At 36.0% G+C, this 11,816-nt stretch overlaps 1 protein-coding gene across 2 annotated transcripts; it reads right to left on the bottom strand.

Annotated features, from left to right (window-relative positions):
- Positions 1-1,058: 1,058 nt before the first annotated feature.
- On the bottom strand, positions 1,059-11,553 carry LOC112525321 (zinc finger CCCH domain-containing protein 48). Of its 2 annotated transcripts, none has more exons than XM_025135407.1 (9): positions 10,843-11,553; positions 10,621-10,716; positions 10,359-10,448; positions 10,141-10,242; positions 9,697-9,843; positions 9,476-9,595; positions 9,335-9,394; positions 1,522-1,619; positions 1,059-1,431 (listed from the first exon to the last, which is right to left on the bottom strand). In XM_025135407.1, the coding sequence occupies exons 1-9, from the start codon at positions 11,305-11,307 to the stop codon at positions 1,290-1,292; spliced, it is 1,320 nt and encodes a 439-aa protein (XP_024991175.1). In that variant the 5' UTR covers positions 11,308-11,553; the 3' UTR covers positions 1,059-1,289. The 2 variants fall into 2 exon arrangements, with proteins under 2 accessions (XP_024991175.1, XP_024991176.1); XM_025135408.1 differs by having other exon boundaries at positions 10,141-10,188.
- Between the last annotated feature and the right edge of the window lie 263 nt (positions 11,554-11,816).

The raw sequence follows: 11,816 nt of genomic DNA, 5'->3' as shown, positions 1-11,816 counted from the left end.
AACTCAATGATAATTATAATTACATTTTAGATTTTTTATATTTAAAATAAGATGTTTATATATATATATATATATATATAGAGAGAGAGAGAGAGAGAGAGAGAGAGACTTGGGATCATGTGAGACCAATGGTTTTTCGTAAGACCCGTAAGACCAATTCTCAACCATTGGATTAGATTTACAATCGACAGATCTAAACATTCATAAACGCCACAATACTTATCAATAATTACAAAATTGTAACCTTGCAACTTTAGACCATTAGATTATTAGATTATAAAGTTGATCAATGAACATAAATTGGTCTTACGGGTCTCACGAAAAACCATTGGTCTCACATGATCCCAAGTCTCTCTCTCTCTCTCTCTCTCTCTCTCTCTCTATATATATATATATATATATCTTGGTCTCACGTGAACCCAGCCCTATATATATATATATATATATATATATATATATATATATATACTTAGAATCATATAAGACCAAGGGTTTTTCGTGAGACCCGTAAGACTAATTCTCAACCTTTGAATTAGATTTACAATCTGAAAATTCATAATCACAAAATTGTCATGAGACTTCTCAATAATCACAAAATTGCCACCGTACAACTTTAGATCATTAGATCATTAGCTTATAAAGTTGATTAATGAACATAAATTGATCTTAAAAAGCTTTGGTCTCATGTGAACCCAACTATATATATATATATATATATATATATATATATATATATATATTAAAATTGTGTAAAAATATTTATAAATTAAATTCTTCAATTATTTACTTTATTTGTGTTAATTATAACTATTATTTAAAATTTAAAATCAAATTATTGCTAATTGCCCGAAGTGAGAAGCAAAAATATTCTGATAAAGACGTTCAACAAATAACTTTTAAAGGTAATTTGTCTAGTTCTGTCTCGTCCAGTCCTAGTCGTATCAAACACCAGACATACATTTGTTATGTCCCGTCCAGTCCTGCCTTTTTGTTTTGTTCAGTCTTGTCCAATCATGTCTGTGTAAAAAAGCTACCATAGAGAACAAGTGATTTCATGAAAATTAAGTTGGAAAACTTCCATTATGCAACCACCTCTACTAGTACAAGAATTGTCCAAAATGTTACAATATGCAGCAACAAAATCTACTAATTCCACCAACTACAAGGTGGTGAATTACGACCATGGCTCCATAATTACGATACACCCACATGGAAAAAAGAACTCGATATGCCACCCAGTGTTTAAAGTTAAATATTACACGGAAAACGCTCAAATGATTGAGCGAACATCAAGCGGGCGTAGCTGTTTGATCAGCCAACCATTGCCAAACCTTCACTTCTCCGGTTCCATCGCCTGTAAAGAAAATATTTGGACCACCATGGATGGACCGTATCTCTTGTTTTGCAAATATCTTTCCCCTTTCCGCAAATCTAACATAAAACCAAAGACGGTAGTTTATTTAGGCCGACTGAAAAGATGAAAATAATGGTTTCGAAAAGAAACAATGTTGAAAAACTTACGATGGCAGGTCATATGCACGAACGGAGTTGTCATTGCAAGAGCACAGCAAGACTGGCTTCGATTCTAGATCATGCATCCCACATAAAGTGAGCAGGCCCTATATAGAGTAAAAAACGACATTAAACTACATGGATTATATGCATATAAGTAGATACCTCCATACAAATAGAAGAAACTAACAACAAAAACAATACTAGTTGAAGAAAATGAAGCATCTTCTAACAAAATTAGGGCATCATAAGACATACTAGTTGGGCATGCAAAGACATAGTCTGGATAGTAGTCCTATAATTGGCAGTTGAGGCTCCTATAATTAATAAACATTGAGACCCTATGTCGTCTGGTAGGCTCTTGGCAAAAGGGGTCTACACGATGACCAGAGCCTCCAATATTTTGTAACATGTGAACTAAAAAACGGACCACAAGCTTCACACTCTGCCTTTCTTGTAGTTGGACTCTCTCTCTCTCTCTACCTTCCAAATAATTTTATATGTATTGAGTGTAGGGTTGGGTTCCGGTGAGAAGAAAAGTTACAGTGAGAAACGTAAAAAGATATTTGGACCCTTGATCAATCTTAATTGAAGATCGACACTAATGAGATGCACCGGATCAATTCTCGTAAGAAGCGCAATTCATGGGTGAAAGTGATCAAGGGTTCAAATCTCTTTTTACACTTCTCACCTTAACTCTTTTTTCTCACACAATCTTTTGCCTGTGAGTGTATTTGGCTCTACCCTTCACAAATATTTTATTTTTGAGCACGCATTTTGGCGGTAAAAAAAAATTAAAAAGAATTTCTGGTTGACCATGTTCCCAGAAAAAAAATTATTGGGAAGTCTGCCTTTCTGCAAGTCTAGATCCATATCCAAGTATCACGTATGTCCTAGAAGCATATTCAAGGTTTCAAGAACAACAAATCACACCAGTGGGATATTCTGGGTACAGTTGGTTTGATTTGGTTTAAGAACAACAAATCACAGTGGCCATCTTCTTTCATGTTCTTCAAAGAAGCACACTAAGCACCACTTGTCAGATCTACAAGTTCTCGTTAGTAATCTGGACAATGTCTCGTATGCCATTAGATATGGCGCTCTATGTTAGAGTTCCACAGCCTGCTCATAGATGGCGTTTTTCAGCTACTAATGTCAATTATCAGCAAAAAACATCTGGATCCACTTATTAGACACAAGTCCTTCAAAAATTTTGTGTCCATCCTTTATGATACAACCAAATTAACTCTCGATAAACAATAGAATAGAAAAGTGTAAGTGTGTTGCTTGATAGACTAGCTTTCTTGCACAGATTGAGAAACTAATAGCAAGATTGTCTTTATAATCATGTGATCTCAGAAGTTATCGGATTCTAAACAGGAATCATGATCAGTTCAGTTATATGCTATAGCAGTCAGTGTGATGGTATGACTGAAAAAAATTAGCAGGTTCTTGTAATAAACAAGTATTTATATGTATAAAGTACTTAATATATGTAATACATATCTGATAGTGATATCTAAAATCACAATGTTATTAATAAAATCTCAAATATCTTAATATATGTACTTAATATTTGACAATTTTACTTCCATTTTTTTATTTATGGCATTGTAATTCCCAGATATTACTTGTGAAAATCCACAAAGAATAGGTAGTATAGTCACACACACACACACACACATCAATCAAGAAAGAGGATGAAAAGTCACGAAGAGAAGAGAAGTAGAAAAGAAGAATCAACCCATCTGCTCTTTCAAGAGAGAAGAAGCAAGTATGACAAGTAGACTATCCCGAACATCGAAATGACCCAACAACGATGATGGCCTAACGAGTTGATGAATCGATGCTTAGCTATTGGTAAATTCTACTACTCGGTTTAATGGACTTCGATCCCCTAACGGCCTAAACCTAATATAACTAAAAATCTCAAAACTAAAATAGTGTTTTATCACCACATTTTGAAATCGAAATCACAATCAATAGCAGCAACTCATACTGCAAATAGCGGCTCTCTGATTTTGCAATATTATGGCGGTCAACAATCACAAACCGCGAAAGCACCAGAATAGTGGCACGTGACTACTCTGTCTTACCTTCGTCTTGCATAATTGGATTTTGTGCATTGCAGCTACCATATTTGATTTTTTTCCTTAACTTGCTTTCGGGAAGAAGACTTTTTCTCTCATTTATTAGCTTGTACAAATGCAAGTTTTTCAGTTCAAAATGTCCTTATTTCAAGAATTCTTTATATTTCAATATAGTTATCATAGAAATTGAGATGTTTTTTCTTGTATATTCCATGAGATCATAGCCAAGGTATTTATACAAGACAGGGTACATATCTTCTCCTTGTTTAGTGGAGGAAAACTAAAACTAAGAAACTCTTATCAAAGAAGATCCTAGAGAATCAAAATCCTAAAAATCAAAGAAAGGATATACTGATCTCTAAAATATAAGCATTTACGGGCCAAGGCAATTATTTAGGGATTTCTATACTCCCTTAAGCTGAAAAGTATATGTTGGACAAATCGAGCTTAGAATTAAACTCTTCAAAACTTGTTCTTGGTAGAGCCTTTGTTAGGATGTCTGCAATTTGCTTCTTTGTAAGAATGAAGTTGAGTTGAATGACTTTCAAGTTCACCTTTCGGATATGAAATATTTGTCTTGGAGATTTTTATGACAGCTTCACTGACAATGTCCATTGTTATAGACTCAAAAAATTCTTCCTTTAACTCATCCACTAGCCTTTTTAATCAACGTCCATTCACATATGCCTATAGCTAATATGCGATAATTATGATTTTGCCTTGCTCATTGACACCATGGATTGCTTTTTGCTATGCCATGCTACCAAACTACCCCACATGTAGGTATAGTAGTTGTTGGTCGATTGTCTTTCCGTTAACTCGCTGTGCCAATTAGCATCTGTGCAGAACTCTAAATCTCGGTTATTATGCTTTCTGAAGTGCAAATAGAGACTTGGTGTCATTTTTAAGTAGCGTAGAAAGCAAAATACTGACATCGAAAATTCCTCACAAGGATTATGCACATGTTGCCTTACAATGTTGACACAGAAGGCTATATCAAAGAGTAGTAGGAAAACTGATTTCTCTCCCCCATACTAGACTTCTTTTTCTTTCAAAAAGATGTCTAGTATGGGAGAGAGATATCAGTTTTCCTACTAATCTTTGATAATTCCCCCTATCTAGTGGAATTGATTCTCCACCTGGATTAGCTTTCAAGTTTGGATCCATTGGAGTATCCAAAGGCTTGCTTCCAAGCATTCCGGTTTCTTTTAGAATATCTAGAATATTGTTGGGATATGACAATTCCACCTTTAGATCGAGCTACCTCCATTCCCAAAAAATATTTGAGAGGTCCTACATCTTTGATCTCAGACTCTGATGCCGGATGTTTCTTTAGGAATGAGATTTCATCTTAATCGTCTTCAGTTAGGATTAGGTCATCCACATAGATGATGAGAATTGTAGACTTCCCTCTTCAAGAAAACTTTACAAACAAGGTACGGCATGGCATTGAGTATATGTACGTTTGACATTTGACTTTGCAAACTTACGGGACCATGCTCGAGGTGACTGCTTCAGGTCATATAGGGATTTGATTAGTTTGCACACCATTCGGCTACTTAAAAGATTTATCTGTTCATGATGGAATTTCCATATATAATTCTTTGAGTTCCCCATTTAAAATTGCATTTTTTACATCCAAGTGGTATAAAAGCCAATCACAATTGACAAGAAGTGATATTAGGACTCCTACAGTGTTACTTTTGGCAACAGAAGCAAATGTTTCCTAGTAGTTAATGTCCTATGCCTGAGTAAACCCCTTGGCTACCAACCGATCCTTGTATATGTTAGTACTCTCATTTCAGTTACACACTTATACATAATGGTGAAAATCCACTTGCATCCAACAACTTTCTTCATGTGATAATATATAAGAGTCCATGTCCATTTTTCTTCATGAGCGTTAATTTCCTCTAGTAATGCCATTTTCTAGTGTCGACATTCTTTGACGTTTCTTCATTGTCTGCAGCCACGTGGTCACGTCATTAATCAACCCGACTTCTAGTTTCCAATTTGCATGTCCTCCATGAATTTTCCAGCAAGTTTCGCGAAGATAACTTGGTCGTTGGCAGTGATCACACCATGGTATACCCTTCCAAGTTTTGTTGTTTGAAGAGGTCGAATGAGCGAGCATGGCAAATCCATCTAAGTGCAGTGAAAAGTCCAATATCATCAGTCTTCTTCGGCTTTCCTCCCTTCACATTGCAGAAAAAACCTCATGGATTGGATGCTCGTGATTTTGCTTTTAACTTAATCGAGCTCTTTGTTCAAACCCACTAAAAATCTGAATGTTCTTTCTTTTTTTCAATAGTTTCTTTGTTGAGAGTTGCATCACTTGGACACTTCCAATAATATACCTCAAACATATCAAGATGATACCAATACCTTGTGATTGGTTCTAGTATTGTGTAACATTGGAATGTCCTTGCTTGAGTTCAAAAAGTTTGCCTAAGGGTTGCTTTCCAGATTTCTTGGACCGTTCGATAGAGATGAAAGCTCGCTCCTTTTTTGGATAGCATGGAATTCATTAGACAAGGCATTTCCATATGGTTTTCAGACTTCCCATTGGCTATAAAAAGAATCTGATTCTTTGGGTGGTACTCCCCTTGAAACATGCATGAGAACAAAAATAACCATTGAAGGTATGCCTGTTGAGTTTGTGACAAGTGACTGAAAGAGAAGAACTATCAAGAACTTGGGAAAGATTTGTGACATGAGGAAGAATCGAACCTAAAGTAGAGGTGTCGGCAGAAGTCCCCGTTGGTGGTTAGATGATACCTAGAAAAATAGATTGCAGCTAAAAGAAAAAACTAGGTTCCAGAGGTATGATATGATGCCATGTAGAAATTGAGTTGTTGAATTCTCTTGTAGATTGAAAGAGATCACAACCAAGGTATTTATACAAGAAGGAAACATCTTCTCCTTACTTAGTGGAGAGGAGGAAAACTAAAACTAGAAAACTCTATCAAAAAAGATTCTAGAGAATCAAAATCCTAAAATTAAAGAAAGGATTTACAAGCTCCTAAATTAAACTTTTTACAGACATGGCGAATATTCAGGGATTTCTACAAATATCAATTCTTTTGCTTCCAACGAAACAAGTATTAACAATTTTGAACGTAAACAAATTAGATGAGAGATATCAAATGTTATGTAATAAGCATAGTTATAGTAGCATCCACTTGGAATAATAAGGTCTCACCCAACTCATTGCCCCGAATATCTATCATGACTTAAAGATTGAGGTAGCTAGTACACCCATCACCTCTTAAATAAACAACCACCACTCCATCACCGAGACTTTTTTTTTCCCAAATAATGATATTATCGCAGAGCTAAAGTTATGAACCCACAATAACCCTACGTAATTGAACAAATTAACCCATACTCCTTTAGACTCGGCCATTAATGGGTTGTATAGCCTATATGGCTTATTCGCTCAGCCATAAATTGTCGTTCGGTTGTGGCTTATTCGGTCAACCCATGACTTAACCGCCCAATTGATAACCCATACTCCCTTAGAGTTGGCCATTTAATTTTCCATTAATTCCCTAACTACCCTTCAACCTCTCATCTTCAACCTCTACACTCCTTCCATCTCCATTCTTTCCATCTCTCGATCTACACTCCTTCCATCTACATTCTTTCCATCTCTCGATCTACAATCCTTTCATCTCCCTTCTTTCTGTTTAATTTTCCATCCCTATTCTTTCCATCTCTAGATCTCCAGCCATTTAATTTTCTCATCTTCAATTTTCCATCTCTCAATATGCATACTCCTTCAATCTCTATTCTTTCCGTTTAATTTTCCATCTCCATTCTTCCCATCTCTAGTTCTCCAGCCATTTAATTTTCTCATCTTCAACCATTAAATTTTCCATCTCTTGATATGCACTCCTTCCATCTCCATTCTTTCCATCTCTCGTTCTCCATTCCTCGATATGGGTTTGACACTACTGGTTACATGTTCTCTCCTTGATCTCGTTAAGCAGGAGGGTTTTCTCCTCAATTTCATAAAGTTCTCGATTTGGTTAAGCAGGAGGGTTTTCTCCTCGATCTCATAATGTTGGTGTTGTTAATGTAAAATTTGAAGGGTTTCCATAAAAACACATATTGACACTGGTTTTTATTTAAAAAAAATTAAATTGATATTTTTTTAATAATTAAAAGCCATTTATTCAACATTTTTATTAAACAGTTGTTTTATTCAACAATATATATATATATATTGGGGGTAAAACGGTCATTTTTTACATTCAGACTATTTATTCAGCACAACAGCCGAACAACAACTTATTTGTTATCATACAAACAACTTTATCAATACAGACAGCTTTATCCATACAGGTCTTGATTAAAAAACGAATCGGACATCCCCTAAGTTACAAAAACATGCTTTGAAAAAGCACAAGAAAGCAAGAGGGAAAAAAGCAAAAGCTAACAGAACTCTATACTTATCAATGTCTATCAATCATGGAATTTACACCTAAAAACATATTGCTACCAATTAAGAAATATGTTCTACAATTAAAAAAGGAACAATGATGGTGATCCATTATCATAATAAACATTAGGCTTCCATGGGCAGTAAAGGACTTCCTTAGGATAAGTTCAAATCCTAGCTTCAAATACTACACTTGTACCTAGTGAGTACTAGAGGTGCACAATGTAAGAAAGCAAAAATTCCACCCTTCAAGTGTGTTATGTCTTCCAAAATATATGATGAAGATATGGGTAACCATCAACAACGCATGATGTATTTATTCACAACATACATATGTTATTAAACATAACAGAATTGTATTCGCATATAAATTGTTGTCGCATAAAAATCTACATCACTTAGGTAGTCTTCACAGCTTCTTTATGTTTTGCAATTTATACCAAACTATAAAAGTAACTTTACCAAAAGATTTGGTATTTGAAGGTACTTCATAGTGTTCTTCACCAAAGATCCAAGGTTCGTTAAATCTATAGGATCTTCTCCAGATTTATGATGTGGCAAATAAGATAATCGTCCTAGAAGCATGTAATGACAATAAAGCCCTATTAATGCACCTTATGTATAAACAAGATAATTCGACTGCTAATATAAAATGATAAAAGTAAATTTCTAACCATCCCCCTCACAATCCTCTGCTACCATTTTCATGCAAATCTAATTTGCTTAATCCCAATTGGTAAAGGTGACAAGTGCACCATAGTTCCTCTACTTTGTGAAAGTCGGCAGGAGAGGTCTTCGTGTACAACATTTCCCTTGAACTTTATAATTAAACTGTTTACATACTTGAAGAAATAATATTAGCATCGTTGCTCCACGGCCCTCTAATAACGTGTAACAAAGAGAAACATCATTGTTCTAAGCAAACCTCAATGCTGAAAACAACACCTAAATCCAACATATAACCAAGCTGAGCTCAATATCATCCTTAATTATCTACCATGCCTACTCTGTTGTTATTGTGAAAAGAACCTCCAAGTACCAATTCCTCTGTCATCAACTCATTGTCATTTATTTGAGTAAAAAACACCTTAATTTCCTCAGTTATCACAATCTGTAAACATGGGACTGTTACGAAACAATATTTTTAAATGACAAATAATGCTCCAAGATGCAATACGCATAATCTAAGTATCTATAAGATTACTTGATAACTATATGTCTAACAAAAAATAATGAATATTATATATGCAACCCATCTCTAGCTGAAAAATAGGCTTGAACAACATACATGTTCTTCGTTATGTGTGTAAGTTACTTCCAAGTTCCCACTGTCTGTAGCAGCCCACACCTGCATGAATAAGTAGAATAAATAGCGATAGACAAAAAGTATGAACCTTCATCATTGATTATAAAATATGGGCGCCAAAACCTTTATTGTTTTGTCCAGTGAACATGATAAAAGAAACTGATCCCAGCAAAGAACCGACATCACAACAGAAGTATGTTCTGTCATTGTCTGTAGACACTGCAAATTTTCAAGGTTCCAAACCTGAAAGAAAATCATGCAGACGAAAGAGTCAGAACTGATAAAAGAGAACCTTGGGTATTAGTTCCAACAACTAGTGTAGATTAGTATCAAAGCAAACTCACCCGTATAGATTTGTCCATGGAACCAGAGTATAATCTATTAGCTCCAACAACTAGTGTCACAACAGCTGAAGTATGCCCTTGAAGTGATGCAGCTGGTTCAAAGCAGTTGGTGACAGCGTTAAACTTCCATGCCAATATATTGCCATCCTGCAGCAAGGCTTACATTTTCTAATAAACAAAAAAGTTAACTAAAAGCAAAAAGAGATAACAACTAGTAACTGATGCCAACATCAACGAGTAAAAGGATCCAAGAGTAAAAATCTGCAATAAACATGAGCCAATTATGAGAGGCCACATTTGCAATTAGCAACTCCACAACAAGGCCATGTATACAATAATAGTGCAAGGATGTGGCTCTCACAGAATACGGAATAAGGAACGCACAAATTGTAAACTAGCAAACAGATCATCATTAATCAAGTAGCTCATTATCCAAGAAATTACCTGTGTACCCGCAAAGAGTAAATCATTGCCTACAACCAGAGAATACACCTGTCCAACAGGTCCATTAAGACTAAGATCCGCAGATGTTTGCACATTCCATGCCTATGTTGTTTTAACAATAACGAAGTGGTAGATCCAGTTAAACCCAACTGATTCAAGTAATTAGAACATAATGTTGCTTAAAAACAACAAAGAAATGAAATAGTTTCCAGAATTACCTTGACAAGATTTGGTAGACCCACAAACATCCATGGCCCTTCACTGAGCATACAGCCCACTTCACCGCCCAAATTAATAACCCCTGCACACTACAACGAAACCAAAAGGAGCACACTATGTGATTGAATTCCAATATTCTCCATTTGATCAAACAAAGAAAGCAAAAATTGAAACAAATCGATGGCTAGGTTTCCTGACAAAGTCATATATTAGCATAAACTACACGCTCATATAATATAACAGTCGTAAACATATAGCAACCTGTCCAGATTGGCAATCCCAAACCCTCACGGTTTCGTCTTTACTCCCCGTGTACAGCTTATCAGACCCAGCTGGTAGTGCAATGCCACTAACAACCTGTAAAATTAAACAATAATACAATATTGTAATGTAATGCAAAGACCGAAAGGTAAAGCACGCAATGAAGCCAATACCACGGACATATCGCTACAAAAAGGGCTTCAAATTCGACCCCAACTATACCTTCTGGTGGCCTTCCAGCTGAGTTAGCATGGCGAAACAACTGCCGGTACACCATGAATGCAAATACCTGCACTTATCCCCGTAACTACAATTGCCTTGTACCCAAAAGTTGCATATCTTTTCTGTCTTCTTGACAACGATTCCTCTATTACTATTATTATTATTATTTATAGCGTTCCCTCCTCGTCCACCGCCCCGTCCCCATGATGATGGACCGTTAAAATTAGAACCACCACCTCTCCGTGCCGTCGTCGATCGTTGATCATCCGTCGCAAAACCATAAGGCCTCTTGGACGACGCCGTTCCATTAGCCGGCGCCGACAACTCCCTGTGTAAAAAAGGGCAAGGAAACCGATTGCAGTTCCCCGCTCTCCAGTGGTAACATACTTTCTGATTTCTATTATCGCTCTGCTGCTGAGGTGGCCCTAATCTATTAAAAACTCGCTTTCCTCCATCGAAATCCATCTACACAGCCGATTAATTCAATATATGCGTGTGATCATCCCACGGAACAAGATCAAAAACGAATGCCCTAGCGAAAAAATAAGTAGGAATCAGGGAGATAGTACGAGTTAGAAAAAAATGTCAATAACCCCAATTTTCAGAGATCCAGGCAGTGAAGATTAGTGCAAAAAAGTTGGGGATTTAGGGTTTAACGGATCAAGATCAAGAACCCTAATCTAGTAATCAAGCTGTGGATTCAGGGACAAATCGAAAAGGGGATGTAATAGCTTTACAATGGCCCGAGAAAGAGGTAATTTATGATGTGGCGATTGCATTTGATGTTAAACGATTTTGAGCCGTCGGATCAAGGATATACGGTGAAAGCCATAGATCATGTGTCCTATCACGTGCGACATGTTCCATGGGATGTTTGGTCGTTGTACTTGGTCTTAGCTTCAATAAAACCATTAAAATTAAGCTAACTAACTTTTCATTCTTTTTCTATGGGGTTGTTTGACAATTACTAAATA

The sequence above is a fragment of the Cynara cardunculus genome (genome assembly GCF_001531365.2).
Source record: "Cynara cardunculus var. scolymus isolate 2C chromosome LG 13, CcrdV1, whole genome shotgun sequence".
In the NCBI taxonomy this organism is placed as follows: Eukaryota; Viridiplantae; Streptophyta; class Magnoliopsida; order Asterales; family Asteraceae; genus Cynara; species Cynara cardunculus.
Note: the sequence above shows the minus strand (reverse complement) of the source record. Positions and strands in the feature narration are given on the sequence as shown.